At 38.3% G+C, this 26,171-nt stretch overlaps 1 protein-coding gene across 1 annotated transcript in view; it reads left to right on the top strand.

Annotated features, from left to right (window-relative positions):
* The window catches only part of EML4 (echinoderm microtubule associated protein like 4), a gene marked incomplete at its 3' end in the record, with an annotated part of 67,770 nt that overhangs the window by 14,126 nt on the left and 27,473 nt on the right, over nt 1-26,171 (top strand). The window contains exons 3-8 of the mRNA XM_009576299.1: nt 5-129; nt 5,797-5,970; nt 8,115-8,243; nt 11,350-11,375; nt 11,824-11,856; nt 24,541-24,664. Coding sequence (XP_009574594.1) covers nt 5-129; nt 5,797-5,970; nt 8,115-8,243; nt 11,350-11,375; nt 11,824-11,856; nt 24,541-24,664 — 611 coding nt within the window. The remainder of the gene's footprint in view (nt 1-4; nt 130-5,796; nt 5,971-8,114; nt 8,244-11,349; nt 11,376-11,823; nt 11,857-24,540; nt 24,665-26,171) is intronic.

Below are 26,171 nucleotides of genomic sequence, written 5' to 3'. Positions count from 1 at the left end.
TCAGCCAAGCCTCCGAGAAGCTATCTCGATGTCCTGTATAACTAACGGGAGTACAGGAAGCAGGAAAACAAGCCACAGTTCCTCTGTTTCTGTTGCCAGAAAAGAAACTCTTTCATCTGCTGCAAAAAGGTACTGACTTGTTATTAAAATTGAAAATTTTTTTTTTGGGGGGGGGGAGAGGGGGGCAGGAAACAAACAAATCACAACAAACCAAAAAACAAACCAAGCAAGAGCTTGATTTGATTTTTGCCTCTGCATGACCCTCAGCAGAGCTTCCTGAAGTCTAGTAAGGCACAAATAAACTTCGGAGATGTACCATGTTGTTTGGCTGCTTACAGCAGGGTTCTAAAAAGAATTCATAAATGGAGAGTATTTCTATAGTGTCCAAAATGCATTCTCACTAAGGAACTGAACGGGCAAATGTATTTCCAATACAAATGGAAAATTTTTCCTTCTGGTATTCATCTGCATCTTTTTTTTTTCCCAAGGAAATTCAAGGACAAAACTGACTTCATTGTCTGGAACGTAAATAGTAGGCAATAGCAAAATAGCTATGAAACAATAGTGAATTGTGTAAGATAAAAGTTTACGTTTTTGTGTAGAAAATCTTAACCCAAAATGTGGCTACTTAGTCTTTATGAAGAATATCTGTATCAGATCTCAAATCTGTAGAAATAACACTGTTTGAGTATTTGTAAGTTAAATGAGCTAAGCACCAAACAATAGCTTTTTTTTCCTCCATGTAATGGTTTCAGCTGCATACAGTAAACAAAGTGTGTAACTGCTTTCTTCTGTCGGTCTGTTAGATAGTGATGACATGGCTTCTTTAATCAATAGGTTTTGCACCTATTCCTTTTTCTTGGGAAGAACAGGCTGTCAGATACAGCCGCAGGACAGAGAATATGCTAATGTGTAACTGTGGTAAATTATGTGAACAAATTCTTGGCCTCTGTAGAGTACTTTGGTAACCCCAGTGGCTGGTTTATCTTCTAGTGTGGATGTAAATACTGTGCTATACAACAAGACAGGGAAATTACATACTTCAGGGAATAAAAATGCTGTATGCAAGTATAAACTATATGAGAACAAACCAGAAAAAGCTTTAGTGCCCTTTGGAATTTGGGAAGCAAGGGTAATGCCCTTCTCTTAGCTCTTCTCCATTGTGTAGCGTTGCATATCCTTTTTTATTGAATCCTTATGTTTATTTTTCGACAATAAGTCAGAAAATGATCATGGTGTGTCTCTGTCTGCTAGTGTGACAGGCACTGGGACAAAAGACATTCCTGCAGGAAGGTATTTCCTAGTTAGCACTTTTCCATTAATCTTACCCCTGTGGCTCTTGGCACTTTGATGAGAGCCAGTCCAGTTCCTGTGGTTTTCAGCTTGTGTTTGCTCTGAATCACCACTTTGATTCATTGGCTGCTCAACACTTGACTACAGAAGAAGAGCGGAGTGGAGTGGCTGGGCATCCCTTTCATCTGAGTTAAGGTCTTTAAAAGGAGACCTGGATAGGCCAAAGGAGGAAAGCCTTAATATGCAGAGGGCAGCTCTCCCTAGGCACCCAAATAACTGTCCAGGGGAGGTTTTGGTTTTTCCAATGCATCTGAAGATATGTGACTCCCTTCTTCAAGGCTTGTTTTAGGAAGGCTTAAGCCCCCTCTTTAGTTACCTTTTCAGCAGTTCCTTTCACTCTCCTGTCTTTGTACACTCTTCCATAAAATTTGTTTGGTATTTGGAAGAAAATAGACTTGCCTTTTTGTAAAATTACCAGCTCAAGAAAGGTGAAAGAAAATGTCAAATCTCAGGCTTTGTGGTGTTTTTTTAACAACAGTAAAACTGTTCAGTACCAAATAGTGTTCCTAGTAGGAGACATAAGTGAATGTCAATAGTAGTCCCATTTCCTTAAAGTTAGGGTAAACGTGTCTATTTCTAACATTCTTGTCACAGTTGAAAAGGAGGGAGGCCAAAGGAGAATATCAGCTGGTCATGGGATGCTTCACCCCAACTTGTTCAGGCTTTTCTTCAGGCTGGAGGTTGAACTGGTGCAGCAGGTGGACATGGTCATCTGTTGATGTAGAATTACACTTTAACAGCCCCCATAACCTGCCTATAGCTTTTCATATTCTAAATATATGCAGCCGTACATCTAGTCACAAATAACAGAAGGCCTACTTGTGTTTAAACTGTTATTGTTGAAGTTTAGTGTCTGTATTTTGTGCAGGCTTAATATTATACATTTCTGGGGCTCTGGCCTCTGTAGACGTGCCATCTCTGAGAATTTCTTCTGTTTCGTTTCCTGGACTGTTTAATCCCTGTTCTACCAACTTGAACACTGAGGTCATTGAGATGATCTGATGGCTCAGTAGCTGCACAGCAGCAGCACGTCTCATTTCAACAAAGGTATGCTAAAATATCAGCTGTTGCTAAAACCAGAGCCCAGGAATGTACCACGACCAACAGGTAGATGATGTCTCATTGACAGAGATGAAGTCACATACATGTTGGGAAAATTTCAGACCTGTAGTCTGGAACTGACTTGTGATAGAGGTGTCAAAACACTTTAGAACGAAAAACATGCTGCATATCTTGTGTTATCACTAGAGTTGGAAACAGGTTTGTACTTTGTACTGCAGATAACTCTCGCAAAGACCTGCTTTGCGAGATCATTTTCCTTAGGACTAAAATTCTTCTGAAAACGGCTTCTGGTAAGAATAGTCTTCATGTTTCAGAATGACTACCCTCCGCAGGAGGTGCCAATGTGTTGTGGTCCAAAGGATGAAACGTTGCGTTAAGTGAAATTAGAGAATCTGCAAAATTAGGACAGATTGTAATAGATCTCAACTATTCACATGTAGACTGAAGAAATGCCTCATCGAGATGGGATTTGGAAAGAATTTTTGGACACATTAAATGACTGCTTCCCAGAACAACTAGTCTTTAGAAACCCACAAGAAAAGGTGCTGTTCTTGATTTGGTTTCAATTGTTGCACAAGACCTAATTCAAGAGGTATTAGTGGGAGAGCCACTCTGTAATAGCAGTCATAATACAATTAAGCTGAAGATTTTAGCAGGAGAGAGCAAACCAAATAAATTCAACGCAAAGATATTCAGTGCCAAGACTGCCACATATCTACATAATTTACTTTCACATTAAAATGGCAGTCAAAAAAAGAAGCCCACTTGCAACCTGGTGGCAGATAAAAGCACTGTGCTGGAACCCAAGGTATACCTTGTGCTGCATCTCAGAGAAACCGGAGTGGTCCAGTGACTCTCATGGCCCAACAGAGAAGTTAAGGAGTGAACCTAATGGCAAAGGTGTGAAATGGATAGTCCACAGATGACAAGCTCGGTGAAGCCATTGAAGAGATTCCCACACTGACCCTGTGGTTTCTAGGAGACGGATCAGATGAGCTAAATGAGTTTGGGTAAGAACACAGAAAATATGAGACCGAATTGATAAGTTAGATAATATGCTGCTGTCAGCAGGTGGCATGCACCTGAGCATGCTGGAGGAACATAGAGGTGAATTGCAGGATTGCTGGTGTGTCACTGTAAACAGGATATTACAAAAGGTATGGGGGAAGGGACTGCAGGTAATGACCTCTCTGATGAGCTCTTTTATGTCATCATCAGAGACAGAACATGGTACCAGATGAGCCATTGTTCTGACTAAACAAGACCATTCTTTGTAGACTTGCAAGCTGGAGTTACAGAACTTATTATGTTTGTGTATTCTCTCTGTGTCCCTCATCTCTTTTACTATTATTAGACTGTATTTTGAAATCCCCAAGTAGAGGGAAAGGGAAAATTGGAAGCATGTCTTCTAGAAAGATGATTTCGTTTAAAAAAAAAAAAAAAAAAAAAAGGGGGTGGGGTGGGGTGTGTCTGTCCTAGTAGATGGACTTCACTGTGAGAAATACTGCTTTTATGGGAGAATGAATGCAGAGGTCTATGAGTGTACCTGTCGGAGTAGGAATAGAAAGACTCATTTTCTTTAGTGACAAGAGATTCCGAGAATTTATTTCGCTATACTGCATTTCTTGCCACAGACTGCAAAAAGATTAAGATTGCGTAGTGTGCTTTTGCATCTAGCAATGCAAGCTAAGTCTTCTGATTAAAAAATAATAGTAATTTTTATGCTTCTAGTTAATTAAGGACTTCTGGCTATAAATTATTAACCAAAACCCCACAGTTCTTCAAACTTTGTTCTCTATGATCACATATATGCCCTCAAGAAATGTGAAAGCTCTTTCTGTTTTGTTGTCATCTTTTTTCTGAAAAGAAAATGTAACTTTGATGGATTATATTGACATTTTTAACCAGTTATTATGAGTGATCCTTATAAATATATTTTGGTTTTGTATTATTTTTCATGTTTTGACCTGTTCTTCAGTGCTGCTTTGGAAGCATTTAGAAAAGTTGAACTCATAAGCATTGAGGGCTTTGTCTTGATGGTAGATGATATACTTTAATTGAAGTAACAAATGAAACAAAAAGAGGGTCCTATGAATGTTACATTAAAATTGGGGGCCCATTTTTATTCATTTATTTTGAATATTGTCTTACTGGTTTTTATTGTTTTGTGGGGAAAGGTAAATAGAAACAGAAATAATACAGGGGTTCAGGGGGGAATTGATGTGAGGGAATAGAAATCTGGATTCTTCCCTTCAAAAAGAGACTATTTCTTTTTTACTTTTCAGGTTACTTTGAACCTAAGAGAAAAATCTTTCTTTTTCCTTTTTAGCTGGTGTTTGTGTCTTGCTTTGTTTGTTCACTGAGAAATTTATCTTGGAAGATGTTTCTTTTAATCTTTAAAAAAAAAAAAATAGGCTGTGTACTACAGAATAATTTTCTCTTTCAGGTCCTGCTATTGTTTGTGTGATTCAGTATATTGCAAAGCATGCTATTTTATAAAGAGCCTTTTAATTAATCTTTCTGTTTACTTAGTGGACCTTTGGTTAGGTTCTTAATGAATTTAAGGTTGTTAATGACATGTATTTAAAGCTGTTTCAAATGTTAACTTAATAAATACAGCTCTGTGAAAATAAAGATGCATTCTTAGCTGTCGTTTACCGAAGGCATTGAAGAAGTGGCAAGACAGTCTGATGTTAGTCAACTACAGACCAAAACAGCGATGAGTTTTCAGTGATGATTTCCTTTGAGCTCTGGTGCAGCCAGGGAGAGCCAAGGGACCGGCAACAGCATTTCACTCTTTTGGTGACAGCACGAAGATAAGCGATACCATGCACGTCCAGAAATACAGAGAGAGTGGTATTGTTTCATGGTGGGCTTAAGCTAATCGGAGATAGTGCAAGTCACACTCCTGCCTTTCGCTTGCACTGAGCCTTGGCTGGCAGCACGGTGAGGTAGTCAGTGAGCTGAAACAGAGGATGATTTTTTTTTTTCTGAGGGATGGCAGACTTGTGGTGCATCGACTTGTGTCAGCTTTGAATGCTGTAGAAGCATGCGTGAATGAAGGACATACTCAAATCAAAGTTGTATTCATTTTAAAATCAGAGTAAACTTAGTACAACTACACACTAAAAGTAAGTAAATAATCTTCCATGCCTCCCTCACCTTTTTTTTTTTTGGAGCTTGTGAATAAATCTTATTTTAGCAAAATGCTAACCTGAAGAGAGTGAGTAAATATAATCAAAGCGTTCTTTTGGTGATTATATATAGTAAGTTGTTACATACTTCTCCGATCTTTTCACAATGGGCATTTTCTCCCACCTTTTTAATTTATTTGCTTGTTCTCTTTTTTTTTTTCCCCCCATGTTATACTTTATTTTACAGCGGTACAGAAAAAAAGAAGGAAAAACCTCCAGGACAGAAAGAAAAAAAAGAGGAATCTCATTCTAATGATCAAAGTCCACAAACTCAAGCATCACCTTCTCCCCAGCCCTCCTCACAGACTCTCCAAACACACAGGCAAACTCAAGAAAGCAAGAGTTCTGCTCCAGCTAAAAGGTTTTCACAGTACCACAGTACAGAACTAGAAAATGATTGTAATGATACTGAGTTCATATTTGACAACAAGTCGTGTGAAATAGTTCCAATCTCATGATCAAGTTAATAAATGTTTGATATTTTTTGTGCTAGAGAAGATGCATTCAACATGCATTGCAACAGAGCAAATATGTAAAAATGCAATTTTTCTTTGAGTAAATTTTTAAGATTACAAAGGTTTTTTTCTTCTCTGTGATTGAAATCCTAATATGGTGGATTACCTCTAATCAGTCATTATTCTAAAATATTTAACGATTACTCTGACTTGATCCTTCTCAAAATACACTTTGTACGTTTTGTCTGGCGTGGCTGAACTGAGGAGTGTATTTTGCACATGGCCATTTACTACATCTCGTAATAGCATTTGTTAAAACTAGTATCATTGCAATTCTTCCTTTGGGAGTTTTTGTTCTCAAATTATTTTATAAAGTGATTGCAGTTTAGATTTTTTTTTTGCAGCCCTTCCCTTTTCAATTCCTGCTAGGTTGCAGGTGGTTCACTTCACTTTAATTCTCATTCTTTACGTAAGTGAAGTTCTGGTTTTACACCCAAATCTTAGAACTGCTTGACTTGAGTGAACGTAGAAGTTTATTTAGGATTGCCTTTAAGTTCCCACTCATTTTAGTGGGAATTAGGCACAGAAAAAATGGTACCTTTTTTTTTTTTTTTTTTTTTTAAAAATGGCTTTTTAAAGTCAAGGAAAGGGATTTTAAGATTTGGGTGATTATTTCTGAGTTTCAAAACTATGCGGATCACTTAGTGTGGTTTCTTTTTCTTTTTTTCCTTTTTTGGTTCATTGTCACCTTATTGTTTTGCAAGGTATGAAATTTTCTTTTACTGTTTGGCATTTAGGAGACTGAAACAAGCTCTTAAATAAATGAAATTTTTTCTTCTGAAATTTACTGTAGTTCACAAGATTATGTTGTCTTGCATTGCTCGAATTCACAGCTCTAATAAATACTTAAACTTTCACTTGACTGATGCATGTTATAACACTCCATAAAGGCTCTCTCTCCATGTCTTGCACAAACTCTTAAGTTGTCTGAAGCTGAACTTGTGGCCTGTTGTTCTCCTGCCTGGTATCTCACTGTAAAGATGTTTGTCTGAAGTCTCGCTTACTAATCTTTTGCAGTGTGGGGAAAAAAATAAATGCCTTTTTTAGTCTCCTAATGGTTTAACTTGATTTGATTAACTTGTTTGTCACAGGACCTTTCAGCCTCTTGAGGTGCTGTGGAAGGAGCTTGCCATTTCTAAGGTTGCAGTTCAAGACTTAATCCTGCAAAAAGCATTTCTGACGGGATGAAGTATAATACTGTTAGCAGGACATATGCAGACTCTAAATCAGCTGGTTGAAGAGTAATTTGAGCTAGATCACTTTTGAACATGTTTTCCACGATTAAGATGTGTGTGAAACTAATGAACTAGTGACTGCAAAACTTGCAGGTTCCTATTAGTGTAAATTGGCCACAATAAGATTGCTGAGAAATTATATCAGAATTCATAGATTTAATCGTCTGTAGTATTGGGCCAAACCTAACTTGCCTTATTCATGCAAGAAGTTTGCAAACATTTGTTTCAAAAAGATTAAAGCCATTAATGTGGTTTAGAATGTGCTATCTGCAAAACAGCCATATGAAACTGTAAACTGGTAGAACTGTTCTGCCTCAGAACTTAGTGTGTTAAAACTGGTGAACAGTTAATCAGGGAAAAAAATTTCTGCTTTTCGTTGTTACCTTTTTAAGTGATTTTTTTTTTTTATAATTTCTTCTTTAAGGCTGATATATTGTAGCCTCATTCTTTTTCCACTTTTGTAATTCATTAGCAATATAGTAATGAAGTATAGAATTTTGTTCAAGTCTTTATGTAAGAGCATTTGGAAATGGAAAGGAATAGATAAAACATTTGGCAACTGTCTTGCTCAATTGTTTTCATTCATCCAGTTAGAACTTTTTGACTAATCTTTTTTTCCTGTTTCATGCTTCAGCTTGAAGGAAGACCTAGCTCTGCTTTTGTCTCCTGCTGCTTGATCTGTCCATTGCATACCAGTTCCAGTTATTGGTATCTTATTATCTTGTCATTTTAAAGTATATTTTTGTTTCTTCTAGCATAAAGAAATCCTTGACTGCTGAAAAACCTCACAGTGCTTGGGAGAGTTCAGATGACAGTCGTAACAAGCTGCTGAGAGTAGCATCAACATCTAAATTAATATCAAAAGTGGCAAAGAATGCAGACAAGTATGTATCAGTTTGGTACATAAAAGCAAGTGAACTTTAGAGTCAAAATATTATGAAATTGCATAATTTTAGTGAATTTATTTATGTATATGCTAAGACCATTTGCATCTTTGTTTTTACCAAGAGTAATTACTTGCCTAACCTGCCAATGTGGCACTCCAGGTGCCTGTGGAATCTTAAAATTATTATAAAATGTGAATGCAGGATTTGAGTGTAAATGTATTTTAATGTTGCCCATTTGGGTTAGTGGAATTATGCACTATGAGTTAAGATTTATGGTTTAATGCCACTGGTGCGAAGCTTCCAACCAGTTTTTTCCTAATTAAAACTGATTTGAAAATGCAAGTGTATTTCCTTGAAGTTAATTTACTGGATTTGACATAGTATGTATGTTTTTAAAGTAGACTGTAATAGTAAGAATATACTTTTATGATTTCAGGTAGGTCTCTCAAATTAACTGTTTAACAGGTTCTAGATAATAGGCAGAGATCTTCTTTTGAGCTTCGCCTTCCGTGGGTGATGTGCTGTAGCCCATCTTCCTCTTGTACTCTTCTTCAGCAGCAGGTTTTCTCAGTTTGTGGTCTCCAGTGGAGGCCTTACCCCAGGGATGAATAGCACAGAGTAGTTACTTCTACTCTTGTCAGCACAAGAGTTTGCTTTTTGCTCTAACTCCACATTGTTGACCCCTATTGTGACCCAATTCTTGTCCTCAGTACTCTTTGCCACTTGGGCTTCCCACTTCATATTCACACACTTAGTTTCTTTTTTTGACTTTGTTGACATTTTGCTGAATTTGTTGAAATTGTTGTGTTGACTTTCTGACTGACCCCTCTCCTATTGGCCAAGATCCCCCCAGCGTGCTGGCAGCTTCTCTCAGCTTGATGTTGTCTGCAGATCTCATACATCCGCTCATTAACCTTCATTCAAATAGCCATTAACTGGTCCAAGGCAGAACTACCTGAAAACCCCTCCCACTATGACAAATAAAACTTTTCAGACCTTTCAGAGTAATTTCCAGTCTTTTTATGATTGTGTCTGCAGTGCTCTTGCTAGCTTGCATATAAGACTGTCAAATACATACTTAGAGTCAAGAGCGGTGCAAGTGCATTCCTTCTTTCCTAGGAATGGGAAGAACAAAAACAAATTAATCTTGGGTGTGGATATCGGCGCATTTACTAAAAGCTTTATGCTTAGCCTGAAGAGTTCTGCAGTGCAGTGAAGCGCTGTGCGTGAGGGATTATACGTTACATATTTTGCAAGTATTTATTTTCCTTTTATAATTGGTTTTCACTGTTGGAATTTAAAAGCCCTTTGGCAATTTAGATTATAGCAGGGTACTGCTAGTTAATATTTTGGAATGAAAAAACCTTCTGTCTTGATTTCTACTTACCATGTTTCTTTTCTTGGTTTTTGTTATGCTACTAAAGTATCTTCACAATGTGGTATATACTTCAAATTTGCCAATAATAAAAAATAAATTTTACTTTTATTGACATTTTGTATATTGGTTCAGGCATGGTCAAAATAGAGATATCTTGTTTCATTTTCCTGTGATTCTGCTTATTTTCTAAAAGACTTTAAATGCTGCCCTTCTGCAGTCTCTAATGTAGAAAAAAAATCAGGTATCTAAAAGAGCAGACAATGAAAGATAGGATTAATTCTTTCTTAGAGAAAGTTATCTGTTCATAATTTGAAGCTGTTGTATCTTACAGTATTTGGCAAAAAACAAAGCTTCAAACCTTGTCAATTGTAGACCATCATCTGATTGAAGACTGGATGTTGTATTCTTTGTGTACCTTGTTCTTATGCTCAGATTTATAATAAAAGCACTACTTGCATTCAAGAGCACACATTAATACTCATTTCTTAGTCACATCCTGTGTGCCCAATTTCTAAAAGAATTGGTTGGTATTGTGCAAAGGCATATTGTTATATTGCATTTATCGTTCCCAGTTAAGAAACGTTGGCCTAATCTGCCTGAAGTTACCCGAGTCTTGTGCAAGGGAATAGAATTCAGCCCCTAGTGTGGGCCCCAGGACAGAAATGTTTTACATATGCTTTGCGCTACCAGCCCAGGATATGAACTTTGTTTAGTAAGCTCAGTCTTTAAGCCAGCACTGAACTGTAAATCAGTCTTGATAAAGCCATAAGAAGTAAGAGGGTTCCCACAGCAGCCCATCATTCAGTGTTTTTCAGGTAATACTGGGAATCCAGTTTTAATTTTTCATTTGGCAGTATGGTGAAGGGTGATTTTTACCAATAGCCAGAGATGACTTTCCTTAATGCATATGCTTGACCCTTTATCACTGTTACAAAAATTTGGCCTCCATCCAGCTAAAAATACTGTTTTTTCCTGCTGAATTTCAAATTAATTCAAGAGGGTTTTTTATGCAATACATTTTCCTATCAAGGAGTGTTATTCCGGTAAGAAGTAGGTTCTGATGCTGGAAATTAGTATTTCTTCACTCTTCACAAAAAAGGATTGAGGTGTTTTGTGAGTAGTTCATTCCTGGTTCTGGTGAGGAGAGACATCTCAACTGCACTCTTTTGAAGACTTTGTGTTGTACATCCAGTAATGCTGCATGGATCTGGTTTAAATGAAACTGCAACTTGCTTACATTTAATCTGTGTGTCCAACAGGGTTAATTCCTAGAAAAATTTGTGCTGTTGTATGCTGACAGCTTATTTTGACAGGTGTTAAATGCTTTGCATGCAGGCCTGAGAGTGTTTGGCAGCTTAAAACATTTGGTTATTACAAGTTTGCTCTCTCAAAATGGAATTTTCCGTGCACAAGGAATATGTCCTCCATAATTTATTTTTAAAAGCTCTTTGTATTTTGTTGTTATCACAGTAATTCTTAGGAACCCTTGCCGTAGGGCCAAAGATTGTAAGTTACTCGAAAGGTACAGTGAACTGCATAAAATAATATATGGGTAAAAATGCACTACGATGACCAAGATCAGTTATTTAGCATCCTATGCTACAGTTACACTGTACACAGAATCTGATGACATTGCCAAATGCAATAATGTGTAAGAACTAGATGGTATTGGCTTGACAAGCATTTCACATATTATTAATGACACTATTTTGAATTTTTCCCCAGGCACAAAGATGTCATCGTCAGCCAAGGTAAATAAAAACATTTATTTTTAAATACTGGATGAAGTTGAAAAGATTTGCTTTTGACTGAGTAGTATGTCCTGTAAATAAATACATTGGGACGTATGCTTATGAAACAGGGATATAGAGCTAAAATAGCATTAATAATTACTCAAGAATTCATCTAGCCAAATGTTACTCAAGACCTGTATAAGGATCTCTGAAATTATGGAGAAATGCCTCATCAAATTGGATCTTTAGGAAGGACAGAAATTTTTGGTGGGTGGTGGGAGGATTTGTTTTACTTTTGTGAAACAAAAAACCTTTTTTGATTATTTTCTCTGTATGCATGTGCATAGAGGGAGGTTAGGAACACAAAAATCTAAAATTTTGACCTATGTGCCAGTCTTCATCCAAGCAGGTGTTAGTGAGACTTCAGAAATAGTTTTAAGATATTTTATTTCTGTCCCATAACCAGCAAAAATGTCAACTCGTGAAAAAAACAGCCAAGGTAAGAATTAAGCTATGCCCTTTGGTTGCTTTCAAATTCAGCGCTCTCGCAAATCTTTTATTTGGCTTTTCACCATCAAAGAACATCAGTGCATGATCTCTTAAAAAGTTTGAGCATTTAAGTAAATATTTCAACTTTCTTATTATGGAAATATATATGCATATGCACATTGCAATCTATGTGGGGATTATTTGGGGGTAGTCTAAAACAAATTACTACACGCATAATTTCCTCAGAGAGGAATGTATGTTCAAATAAGATTCTAGAAGTCTTGCATTGTTGCCTAAGATATCAGAATATTAAGAACTGCCAACTAAAAGATTTGTTTTATCTCAGCTTTCTGTCTTGCCAATATTACAATATATACACGCTGATTAGACAAGAACAGAGACTGAAGGTTTTAATATAGTCTCCTAAAATGAAAAATGAGTCTCTTCTAAAGTGTATGTATTTGCACCGATGAATCTTGCATTCTGTGGCTGCCTGCTGGTGCTGGCTTGTTCAGGCAGGAAAAGGAGCCATCTAATCTGAATGTGGTGGGACCTGACGACAAAAGAAATCCACTTCTCGTGTAGCAAAACTACTCTGCTTTGATGTCCTGCAAACTGTACTGAAGCATGCAGTTTCAAAACTAAAGCGTGTAACCCAAGTGCATGCTGTACACAACATATATCTATGTACAGAGGTTCTGTCTCATGCTTTTTTGCTGCTAATTAACAAATCTGTAGTCTCCAAATTCTGTGCTGTAAGCAAGATTACATTATACACAGTTTGATTTATTTTGGTCTCCTCTGGATTTTCTTTCAAAAAGAAAAAAACACTCAAATTTTTTGGAAGTTAATATATGAATTGTTGTAATGAAAGCAAAATCAACTTGAATCCAATTACTTTATCTTTTTCTAATTCATAGAGAAATTACAGATTTAAAAATATTCTAAATTGATGCTTACCAAAAGCATCCTTCAAAGACAAGAGGGGTGAAAAAGGGTACATAAGCATCAGGAATAAAGAAGAAATGTTTCTTTATGCCAGGTTGCTTAACACCAGCTGTGGAACAGTACATATGTGCAGCAATGGTTACTGTAAAAAGAAAACTAATCCGTAATGTCCAGACCAGCTGCAATTTAGCTTTGTAAGAATTAAATAAAACTGTTAGATTAAAAATACCCTTTCTACCAAACACAACTTTTCACAAAACCAAGTTGCATACAGCTAAAATACCTTCAATACTAATTCTTTCCTTACAATCTGCTTCTGCAATTCTACATGTTCTGCCAAGAACGGGTGCTCCTTCAGTTCTCTCATCCTGGTAGCTATAACTTACATGGCCTCGATGTGTACCCTGCTATCTATTGTGTTACTCTGTCGATGATGTGAGCTTTCACTGAATGATGAACGGGTACCCTCCATGTGTGTCATGCCATAGTCTGTTCTGAGCCTACCTGGAATGAAAGAGAAATACGATGCAGATGACAGTGGCCCCACGTATATAGAAGATGGACAGAAAGTCTTGTCATAGAAAACGCACTTACTAACATTTTAAACACATATAGTGGCAAAACATCATTCTGCCTTTAACGTGGCTGAAGTTGCAATTAGCAGGATTCAGCCTCCAAAGATTTTTTTTTTTTTTTTTTTAATATGGACCAGTGAGTGTATTTTTGACAGCTTTTAGAGTATGTGTCTGTGTGTGTGTAAGGCTGTGTTAGGTTTTGTGTTGTGTTTACTGCCACAGAAGTAACCACCTGTTAGTCACTGTAGTTGCAGAGGGTCCCCCCCGTCCTTTCCAGTATAAGCTTAGGAATACTTGGCCAATTCTCTGTAATGCAACGTCCTGTTCAGGGCATATGACTTTAGCCTGTTTTGTACTTGATAGTTGCCACATAAATAAACTAATTTCCAGTTGGCACCTTGACCCAATCGGTCAGAAAGTTGAAGATTTGCACAGACAGTTAACATGGTTTCTGGAAGTAAATCCCATGCAGCTGGACATAGTTGTCTTGGGCAGAGTGGGATGAAGGGTAGCCTTTGCTCATGCTCTTTGTGCAGGACCTTCCTGTTCTGCAACCCAAAGACATGAAAAAGTTATAGCTGTTTTAACACTCTTTTGTGGCTTGCCAGTCTTTGCCTCTAGAGGCGGGCAGTCTCTAGCATGGTATTAATTAAGTTACAGCAGCTCCCCCAAGCTGCTCATTTCACTAGGCTGTATGTGAAACACTGCGTGCGCCCCCGGCACACGCCTCCCGCGCTAACAATTGTCTCAACGTGCTTCCTAGAAATTGTGTGAAGGAGACTTTTGGGAAGACTGCAAACTGTCAAGCTTCAAAGCAAATCTACATAAAAATACTTCAGTGTCTTTATGAACACTTAAAATAAGTTTGGAAACACAGTGAAATTGCAAATTATCATAGCAGAAGGTGTTTGCATGGTATAATACAATGGCAGAATACAATTCTGTGTAGCTTTGAACATCCTGAAATCACTTCTGCCAATTTTTGATTCAGCTATTAAAGAAACTTCTTTGAAACACGTCAGTATAGTACAGTACCACAAAATGTAGAGAAATATGGTTTTGCACGCTTAGTTCTTGGAATCTTATTTTTCTAGCAGCAGAAGTTGCTGCAATACTGTCTATGTTGTGACCATCTGTGCACGTTCATTGTGATTTCTGTTGATAGTACGTGTTAGCTATAAAAGTGAAAGACTTCAGGAGCAAGTGAGAATCTTAGATGAGCTTTAGCCGTGAAAGGCATTAGCTTCGATGTCTGAATTGACTTTGGTATGGAGTCCCCCAGAGAGCGTGCTGCAGCTGTTGCATATAAATGTCAGCAAGACCTAGGCCATTCTCTCCTCCTGCCAGCGGCAGCAGCACCAGCCTGCAGCTGCCTTGCAGGCAGTCACTTGAGTTTCCTGTTTAGCACCATGCCGAGCCCATGCGTGTTACCAGTGTTCCTCATATACCTTCTATCTCAGTACCCAGTTTTGTTCCCTCAGCGCCTTTATCTCTCCCACTTGGGTTGAGTTGCATCTACTCCATGTTAAGGTTAGTCCTGAGCTTTATGCATCTGGGTATATGCTGAAGCAGAGGTAATACAGACAGGAACACTTTGGTGATGCCAATCCAATGAGGAAGTGTTATACATGCTTCCATACGTTCGCTGAAGAGATTTTTGCGTTTAGGTTTTTCAGCTTATTTTTGAACATTTCTTTGTTTATCCTTGTAAACCAGAACAATCTTTTTACAATAAAATCCAGTGCTAAGGAGGTATTAACATTCTGTGAAAATCCAATAAAGCTATGGGTGAAATGAACAGGTGCTTACTACAGCCTTAAAAGGACACTAGCTAAAGTTATTCTTTTAAATACTTGACCAGCAGGTATTTATAATTGCCTGTAAAAGTCATCTTGCTTTTCACTTCAGCAGAGACATTTTTAAAGTGTTAATCATAAAGCATTCATAATTTTTATACCCAGAAGTTAAAGACCTGGCTTATTTTAAGATAAAAGGTAATTTTTTTCACTGAGATTCTCTGAGTTCGGTTTTCAGTGATAGCAGCTCCCTATATGAATCACTTGTTCACTTACTACAAAGTGACACTTTGACGTTTTTGGATGGCAATAAAAACCATATGTGAAAGAATTAATGAAAAACATTCACTGCATTCCTAAGTTTGTTTCTTTTTAGATTGTTCTTTATTAGTTTCCAGTACTTTTTCTTCTGTTAGTTTAACTGTGCTACAGTTCTAGCTTCACAGAACGGGGCACACAGTGGAAAAATTTACCCTGCTGATAGTGTGTCCTGCCCTCTGAGAGTGCAAAATTCAGTAACTAGCTTGGATCAGTTTTTTTCATCAGACACAGATTTTCTGTCTGATGCTTACTGAAGGTGCTCATGTACCTGAAGGCAAAGGGAGACCCAGTCTATCTCATTATTTTTGGGCTGCTTGCTCTCATTCAGGCACAGTGCATATTATTAAAAACCATAGATATTGTCAGAAAAACAAATTGGTATTTGGGAGTTTTTGTCATTAATTCTTGGTGAAGTTAGAATTTTATTATTTTAGCAGGAAGCATTTAGTTACAGTCTTGTTAAGCTTGTTTGTGTCCGGTACTCCTTTCTGAGTCCTTTTTTTTAATAAAAAGCTAGAGTTTAATATTAAACCTGAATTACTTCAATGCAAATGGTAACTGTTGTTAATACCTGGATTCTTAATGTCACCTGGTACATGCAAAAACAGGGTTTTAACTGTGATTTACTTATCAAGTTATATAAAATCAATAACCAAAGATCTATTAAGAAATCACAAGGCAAAGCTGTAAAATCCTTCCAAACTCTCTCATCTCTCGTCTCATCTGCTTTTTTCAACTGTTTGGTTTGCATTGCACCAGCGTGCAACAGTGACAGTGCATGTCTGCTTGTCAGGTTCAGCAAGCATTGACACATAGCTCAGGGTGAGAGATGGCAGACCTGCAGCTACATTTTAATTCCACTGTGACTTAAAATGTAATGGTCTGGGCATGGTGGCTGAATTTGGTTGTATTCGTCTCTGTGCTGTTAGCACTGGTTTAAATTAGAAACAGGCTTCTAAGCCTTTGTCCCTCAGGTTAGTGGTCCTACAGAGTTCTTGGACGCAGGCCTGAAAGAGAAAGCTTGTGGGAAAGAAGCTATTTGTAGCATTAAAAAGCATAACTTCACTGGTCAAGCAACTAGAAGGTGAAGACAGATTAATAAATGTACTCTGGATGTGGTAGTTTATTGTGTATTATTAGAGAGTTCTGCTTGGCCAAGCTAGTTGGAATCTTTTGGGGTTTTTCATTTGCTTGTAATTCACTTTAACGGTAAGATTCAGTTGCTAAACACAAGTAGAACTGAGCTGGGGGTTTTGACGCATCAGTCCATGTTGCTCTTTCAGACTAGATGGGGTGGGACCTATTGAAAAACGGTCACTAATAATTTGCAAGATGAGATTATTGTAATGATTCCTTAAGAATTAAACTTATAACCATGTAGAAAAACAGATAATTTTGTTATTTATTCACTATTATCTACTCTGTGTGAGAGTGTGTGTGTGTGTATATATATAATCTACTGTATGCTCGTTAGACTTTCCATTATGCATACACTTGCTAGCTAAAGAGCAGTTAATTAGAGCACAGACTTGCAGGGCTACCTCAGGGTCTGTCTAAATAATGAGGAATAGTGTGATATAAAATACGTTCTTCTAATATTTTGTCCAGTTTTGTTGAAGAAATCAGTAATTGAGGATGAGGGCTTCTCATGTGCTTCTAGGAAGCTACTGTGTATTCCTTGACGATTTCATTTTGAGGCATGTTTTTTGGAAACCAGGAGGATTTTGGTTTTGTTATGTCACTGTCTTCAAATTTCTGAAGGGTCTAAACAGTAGCTTTCATGTCTCCTGAATTGCTCTTCTCTTTGGAGTTAATCTACAAAGACTTCTTTGATCTTTTTTTTTTTCCTCCTTTCAGTTTCTATTATTTTTATTATTTTCCTCTGAAAACCTTCCATATTCCCCTGAGAATATGATTCACAGAAAGTAGTAAATTGCTTAAGTGTCATTGCATGAGTCTTTCTGTGCTGACTTCATTTGCTGACTAATTTCAGCCTTTCAGAGGGTTTGTATTGCCATATCTTTGCTGTCTGTTATCACCTGCTGTGTTTTTCATTGGTCTTACCTTCCAGCTTGCTTTCCCTGAATTGCTGGATTTTAAACTTTCTTCCAAGAGCGAATTAATAGGCATTGTTTGAAGTTGAATTTTACTGTTACCTTTGTGCTGCTTTTTCTTTTTTGGTATGGGTTTTTTTTTTTCCTTGTATAAGGCCTAATTAAAAGCTTATTTATGTTGATGGGAATCTCCTTTAGATACAAGGAGCCTTTGCAGAAAATTTTCGGCCACTGTCTACTGTTTGTCTACAATTTTTAATTTGCCCCTAGTTTTAGTCCTGGATTCTTGGTGTTGCATGCTTTACCAACAGTTTCCTTGCATGCAAGTTGAGTACGCTGGCTTACAGTGACTGTCAATGAAGAAGAAGCACTTGTTTCCTTGCAGATCAGGCAGGCTTCTAGGGTTTGTCTCAGTAGCAGCACCTTGTTTCATCGACATATTTATTCCTCTCTTCTCTAGCAGGCTATAAACTTTCAAAGAATCTGCAGTAGAAACTCTGGTTGCTAACATCTGCCTCCAGCCTGTTGGGACCTATTTGGCTTAGTGTTTACACTAATGAACTTAACACAGGAAAGTGGGAGCACTGATGAAATTTCACTGATGACATGAAGCTGAGAGACCAAACTGATACAGTGGAAACTGAGATTTTAATACAGTAAGACCTAGATGTTCCTGAGGCCTGGAGTAGTATAAGACAAAATTAAATTATTCAAAGTGAAAGATCACACATGCAGGAGTTGCAGCAACGTTTTAGCTATGAACAGGTTGTCTGCCAGAATCAAATGGTGAGGAAAAAGGCTCTAACATGCTAGTTAATCATATGAAGATTGAACCACTCACCTATTATGAAGGCACAAATGCAATCCCAGGATGTATCGGAAGTAATTATAACAGAGATGCGCAGCCTTATGGAAAATGTTAATGCATCAAAACCCTGGTAGGTTCTCCTCTGTAACACTGCATGCAGTTATAGCCACCCACAATCATAAAAGGTAAATTTTGTGGTGGATGTTTTTATTCTTGCAAAATGAAGGCTGGGAGGAGGAAGGGCATGATTGCTGTTTTCATGCTCACCGATGCACTTTCAGACAGCAGATGGGCAGACCTGTGCTGAAGTTAACAGCCATGCTGTCACACGCACAAAAAGTAAACAACCTGGCCATGCTTTATTGTCGCATGGAAGTTGAGAGGTTCCCGACTGTTAGGAGAAGGAGGTTTTTGGATGGTATTCCAAAATCAGCAGAGCATAGTTGTGTGTATCCCAGTGACAGCCAAGTCTCTGCTGTCCAAAGCAAGTGCTGCAGTACCCTGATCAGAGTGAAAACCGGAGTGGTGCAGGCAGAGGGAGGGCACTGGGGGGCATGTTGTGCATCTGTCGGGCTGGGCTAGGCTGGGTTCAGCTGTGATGTTCCTCCAGCTCATGGCATGGGTTTGCAGAGCCTCATGGCTGATCGGCGCTCAATTCCACCTTTAGGGGGGCCCTCGCCAAGTTGCTAGGCTCTGTCTTTGTGTCACTCTTCCTGAGTGATGTTTTGTGTCCCTTCAGCTGACTGGGGCCACGGTGTAGTCAGATCAAGTGTTTCTGCATCTTTGGGGCTGAGTTAATAATTTCCCCAGATCTCTGGGGATCCCACAGAGAGCTGAGGCCTGCATGGAGTTTGCTTGGGTCAAGCACACCCAGAGGGCTCGCATGTGAGGCTAATAAGCCTGAGCCGATCCTGGGAGCAAAAATTGGGAGTGCTGGTCCTGTGTGCTCTGGCACTTGTGCAAAGAGATTGTTGGGGCTCCAGAGGTGAATTATTGCAGAGCCAAGCAAAGTCTGGCAAGGGCTGTGAATTTGAGCTCAAAGCTGCACAAAAGCAGCCACAGCTGTTCCCGGAGAAGAGCTGGCCCCTGAAGCCAGAGCACTGCATCCGCTTGATGCTGCCTTTTATAGCAACCCTGGGCTTGAGCTATTCCTTTTTGTGTGGCATGGATAATCCACAGCACCTGGGTGTGCTATCTACAGAGTTTTAACTGTACTTTTAGGTTGGTTTGATCCATATTTGAAAGGATTTATAGGACGTCTGCAGTTGCAGGTTAAATAACTTAGCAAGTGCCAAGGTCCTTTCAGGTATGCCCTCTTGCCCCTTCCCCTCCCCCCTTCCCCCAATGCTTCTGCACAGTGGGTAGTGCAGTCTGAACATCACTTTATATGGGGTAGAGAATTTGTACTTTCATACCTACTGTTTTCAGGCTGGTAGATACCAGAGTTGACAAGGATTTTTTGTTTGGGGTTTTTTTTCCCCCACCCTCTTTAAAACTTCTAACTTTATCTCCCCTATACCCCTTACCTGCATATCTGTTATGAGATGACCAAAGCTCTTTCCTTCCAAAAGATCAAGTGAGGAAAAAAAAGTCTTGACATACTGCTTTCTACCTGGAAATAGTGAGAATGCAGGAAAGAAAGAGTCTTAATGCTCTTGAGCATTCGGTTGAGCCAGTATGCTATGAAAGAGTTAAATCACTCGTTTTCTTAACTTGTAAATACAAGAATTTGGCCTCAGGCAATTAGTTGCTCTTTGAGAATGGTTTTGTTGATATGCTGCCATCCTCTCTAGTATTTAAAAAGATGTTTACATTAATATTATATCTGCCCTACAGGTTATTCTGAGGAAAGGAAATTTACAGTCAGACAAAAATCTTTCAGTGGCTTTTTTTTTTTTTTTTTTTTTTTTTTTAATCCTTCCTCTTCTGTAGGGAGAGGCTTAATCAAGTTATACCTAGCCTATATCTCTCTAACAAGTGTGTTAAATATGTATCTTCAAAGGCAATCTTGAATAACATGCAGCTAGCTAATAAAAGCAAAAAATGTTCTTTCTTTAATGGGGGAGTTCAGAGAGCTAATTTGTATCTGAATGCCCTGCAGATAATCTTTTCCCTGAGCTTCAGGAAAGCCTCTTCTCTTCTGGCTAAAGACCTGACTGAATTCCTCTTGGACTCTTCATCTCTCTCATCTGCAGAGTCTGACAGGTGCAACTGCCTCCATCTGAATGAATTTCAGTTGCAGCTTGTCTCCACTGTTCTAAGCAGCGATGAGAAATTTGATCCTAAATTTGTGGTGTCATTTTGCACTGATCTTGTGGAACCAGAAGTGCCAAGCTCAGCGTTAAATCAAGAATCTGACTTGCACAAATGAATGCTTTTTTCTAAATACCCTCAGGCTACGTTGTGCTTTAATTTATAAGAGTGTGAGCACCAGATTTTAATAGAAAGGTCCTTATTAATATGTTACTCTTGGTTTTGGCCAGTGTTATTTTATCTCTGTAAAATACATACTATAAAAAAAATATTTTGGTGGGAAAATGAGACATGTTACTAGTTCAGAGTAATTATCGAAACATTTGTGTCAAGCTAGTGACAACACTGATCTTTAGCTTTTCTCAGCAATGCAATTAAGCAATGCGCATTTGGCAAAATAACTGTTTTTAATTTAGCTACTGGGAAGTGATTTTCTTTTTCTTTGGTATTCGATCTGAGGCAAGTTTTCTACTGTCAGTGGATGGACTTGCAGGGTTCTCATTCAAAGGAGCTGTATTTGTTCTTACAAAGAAGTGGGACAACTTTTTTTCATCTTGGTATTTGTTCCTTGATACTGGACTTAAATGGCTCAACTTTAATTGTACTAATATTCTAAATAAGGAAAAACCTTTATGCATGTGTTAGTTTTACATTGCTCAATTATTACGATTTCTGATCAGGAATTATTTTTTGAGCCTGTGGTTTTTTTGCACTAGCTTTCAGTTGTATTTCAACTGTCGTAGGAAGATTCCTTTACTTCCACTGGAGAGTAAACCTACTATCAGGGTCAAAAGCAACACAAAATTCAAGTAAAATGAATTCTTGGTCTCAGAAGGTTGGGTTGAGCACACTAAAAGAGGAAAAGGAGTCACACTAATCGTATCTTTTAAGTCTGGGAACTTGGTAAATTTGATAAACTGTGATCCTTTTCATCAAACAATTAAAAAAAAAATTCTTAAAACTGTTAAGCACCAAGAAATCAAACTACAGTGTGTTAAGAGGAAAACCAAAAGTTTTGACAAATTAAGCCATATGTGTTGTGAAATCTTCAAAGTGAGTATCATGCATGTAGTAGAATAGTTTTAACTAGCTTATGTTCAGATACATGGACTCCTTGACCTAGTTAAGTTTAAGCAATGCTGTGACAAGTGGTGTTAAAACCACGCAAGCTCGTGGGTAGTTCTTTCCCTGGCTAGGAGTTACTGAATATATTGTATGATTTGGTCACCATAGATTTTTCCTATATGTGTCAATGCTGTCCAAGTCATTGGTGTGTGCTAGGATCATCACTGCTGTATTCAAAGCTAGTGCTTTCCAGTGTTTTCAGAGCTGTGGTATTCCACGGAATTTCACACAACTCTGATAAAATCCTCTATGATCAGAAATACTTCTTTTAAATAACCTAGAATATTCACTACATTTTTTCATTAGATGGATGATTGTCAGTCTTCTATCTTGTCTAGCTGTAGAAGAAAGACCTTGAGTGTCAAGAATTCATTTCCAAACTTTGTGCAAGACTGCTTTATATCTTTGGTGGATGAAAATAGTTACCTTTTTTCCCCTCTCATTCGCTTCTGACTTCAGTAAGGCAGAATATGTTTCTGCAGTCTGTATAGTAAGGGTATTTCAAATTCAGAGAAGGGTAGAAACCCTGACTTTAGGTTGGTCTTGCTCAAAACTTTGATTATTTCTCCATCTTTGCATCTCCTAAAATGTTTCTGTAAACAAGAGACTATTTTGGAGTCTACATTGTTTCTGCTGTCACTGAAATTATCTGCTTTCTCTTGCCTTTTTAGATCTCCAAGTTTGACTTGAGCTGTTAAACTATGATTGTGTGGGAATAAGTCTGAATTCCTCATAGTTTCAATTTTAGATGTTTTAGGGAATGCAAAACATAGATTGCACATTCATGCAGTCCGAGTAAGTAATAATCTTACGCTTAATTGGGGCAATATTTACAAGCGTTCCCTGGGGATTTACAGGAAGTCTGTCTCATGTTTGTCTTTTGAAAGAAATACGAAAAATAATTGTTTAAAGATCTGAATTTTAGAGCTCAATATTCATTGCATCAAATGTGATTAGAGATTTCTTAATACTGTATTGCTAATTCACAGCTATTCTTCTACTCCAGTCCTACTCAACTACTTACGTTTTGGTTTGAAACGCTGAGTTCCCTCTGTCTGCTGTGATTTTCAAATACCTACTCATAAAAAATATTTGAGTTCCAGATTCACAGCAGAATATTATGTTACTTTGGGTTTGTGATATTAGTTACATTAACAATGGATATTAATTACTACAGAAGTTGGAGTGAAAAGTTACCACTTCATTGGTGCAAAATTAGTGAAATACTTGGGTCTTTGTCATCAGTGCTTTTCGAAATGAAAGTCCTGTCAGCAGCCTTGGAGGATGGCATTAATTCTTGTGGATTTGAGGCCTGATTTAACCACAGTTAAACAGCCCTACAGTGCTGGTTTTGCGGTGTGGGTAGAGCGTAAAGGCTTTTAAAAGTCTCCAAGGGCTTTTCTGGTCTTCTGAAGTTAGAAAATTATTATTGTCGTAGTGTGGAGGGAAGACTCCTGTAAGGCACCTAATACACTAGTTGCAATCATGTATTCCTTAAATCCAGATGATTTACCTTCCAATGACTAGCTAATGTGTTTGACCAAGCCACACTTAGCTACTCTGTGATTAGTTTTCTCTGGGGGGAAAATAACCTCATGTTCCTTAAAAAGGAACTCCTAAAGGCTTGTGAAGTGCTCAGGTGCCCCAATATGCGTGTATTTTGTCACAGCTGTAGACAGTGTTACAGCTGAAGTCATTAGGAGTTATTGCTTCTTTCCATTCTTCAGGATATGATACAATGTGCAATTGGAATGATTTCAATAAATTAATAGTTCAGGTTAGAGTATGAGTTTGTGATGATACGTAATTTCAGATGATACTCCTCAGCAAAACTTTTAACACTTTTTCCTGCAGTATCCTTGTGTCTTAGCTTGGCTGTTATGGTTTGGATAGGCGGGCAGCTAGGTGGGTAAAAGAACCAGTTGGATGGTTGGCCTCAGAGGATTGTGGCTAACGGGTCACACTCTACCTGGTGGCCAGTAGGTAACAAGTGGAATCTGCAAGGGTCTGTCCTGGACCAGCCCTATTTAATATCTTTAGCAATGACCTGGCAACACAGTACGCTCTCAAGTTTGCAGATGACAGCAGACCAGGGGGCCCAGTTGATATGCTGGAGGGTAGAGCTGCCAACCAGGGGTACCTGGACAGGCTGGAGGGATGGGCCTGCAGGAACCTTACAAAATTAAGCAAGGACAAATGCCAGGTCCTGCACCTGGGGGAAAGAAGAGCCCCTGGCAGGGATACAGGCTGGGGACAGAGGGGCTGCAGGGAGCAGCTCTGCGGGAAAGGCCCTAGGGATGCTGGCAGACAGCCGAGTGGCAAGAGAGGTTGTGCCATCTCCATCCTTGGCAGTTTTCAAGACTGGACTAGGCAAAACCCTGAGCAACCTAGCCTGACCTCATGGCTCAGCCTGCTTTGAGCCAGAGGTTGGACTTAAAAGACTTCCTGAGGTCCCCTTCAACCTGAAATACCTTATCCTGTGATTCTAGGACTACTTATTTATTCCATTTCAGATTTCAACTTGAATTTGAAATTTGCCTTTGTAGTTTAATTTGTGTGTCTAAAATGATACAGGCTAAGTCTGTTCTATCACAAATTCAACTAATGCTTACTCTGTGTATGCGCGCGCATGTGTGTGTGTGTTCCATTTAAAAAAAAAAAAAAACAAACCTGGGCCTTTACCAAGCTCGCATTTCAAAAATAATTGTTATATCCCAAGTGTTATTTGCATCTCTGTGCTTATTACTGGTTTCTTTTGTGCTTATTTCTTGTGCAAACTTGCCACATGATTAATACACTTTTTTGTTTCAACAGAGGGAGAATATATCAAGATGTTCATGCGAGGTCGACCAATCACAATGTTCATTCCTTCTGATGTAGAAAACTATGATGATATTAGGACAGAGCTGCCTCCTGAAAAGTTAAAACTGGAGTGGGTGTATCCTTGATATCACTAACTACTTGCTGTTCTCTTTTTGTCTTGTCTTGCTTTTTTTTTTCCTTTAGAATCTGGTCTTGTCTCTTCTCTGTTCAAAGATAAAAAAGGGGGAAAAAAGTTCACTTTGGTATAACAATTGAAATGGTTTCTAGCTACCGTATAGTATGACTTAAAGCTGCAAAATATGTAGGCACAGAAAAGCCATACTTTTTCTTTGTTTGTTTTGGTGTTTGAAACTAATTGCAATTGATTTTTAGTGTGAAAGAAAGTGTCTTTGGAGAGTTACAGAGTTTCAAAAATGTCCTCGTCTGCCCCCCAGTATATTAATGTAGGCTTTGCATTTAGGAACATTGTTAGTTTGCAATCTCTGTGCATTTTTAGGAGGTTTTAGAGCTATGGAAGATCTTGAATTTCTCGTTGTTCTTACCCACCTTGCAGAAGCAGCCATCCTTCGCATTGCTGCTGTATTTCAGCTCCACAGTGAAGGGATTAATTTCTTGGAGACTAGTTTGCATTAAACGCACTAAATAAATTTATCATTTGAAGAATGGAGGTAGTGTGTGGCTGACGATAATTCTCCAGGCTTAGTGGATCAGCCATTTAGTTCATTATAAGAGGTGTGCTTTTGCACACATTTGGGTCTTCCTGTCACCCCCCCAGATTCTTCCAGTAAGCTGTGATTGTATAAGTAAGTTTCTTAGTACTTCAGTAAAATAACATGTCTAGGCAGCACTTGAGTTGGTGTAATAATCTAAAGTTTGATCCTTCTGAAGTTGCTGAAAGCAGGAAGATTTTTAGGAATGTTGATGATACACTGTCATATGTCAGGATATGTACAGACTGAGGCTGCCCGTACCTCTCTTGGCATATCTGTTAGTGACTAAGGCATACATATATTTTAAGCCACCCCTTGTTACTCACTTTAGGAAAGAAGATTTCTCTATTATTTTTCCTGCCTTTTTTAATTAATAGATATTTGAAACAGATAATTTTCAGTACTGTGGAGCAGCTGTGGAGCTCATGTCCTCTGAACTTTTCAGTGAGTCTGTGGAAGCTTAGACCATAAAGGAGGAAAGTTTTGGGTTAAAAGTCTGACTGGAAGGAAAACGGAGCTCTTATTCATGCTTTGCAAAGCTGTGGTGCCCAGCTTTCCTACTGTCACAGCTCTTGGGTGCTGATGCTGGCACTCATACGACTGTGGAGTGAATTGGGTCAGTCACTGGTCTGGCTGAAATGTGATCTTTTTTTTGCGGAGTTAACTTTCAGAAGGACCACCTCATTATTTTGACAGGATCAACTCATTAATTTGATTTGCCCCGCAAACATGCAAGGACTAGAACTGGCGTACTGGAGGAAGATCAGATCTACTTTTTCAGCAGCAGTGAGCAGTTTGAACTGATGAAAACTGATCACAAAATCACACCCTCAGCTAAGCAGGTGCAAATCCCAGTGTGGACACACTTATTTAATGTCCAAGGACCTTAAGTTCAGGTTAAAACAGTTTCCT

This window comes from Fulmarus glacialis, unplaced genomic scaffold (genome assembly GCF_000690835.1).
Source record: "Fulmarus glacialis isolate BGI_N327 unplaced genomic scaffold, ASM69083v1 scaffold30284, whole genome shotgun sequence".
Classification (NCBI taxonomy): Eukaryota; Metazoa; Chordata; class Aves; order Procellariiformes; family Procellariidae; genus Fulmarus; species Fulmarus glacialis.
Note: the sequence above shows the minus strand (reverse complement) of the source record. Positions and strands in the feature narration are given on the sequence as shown.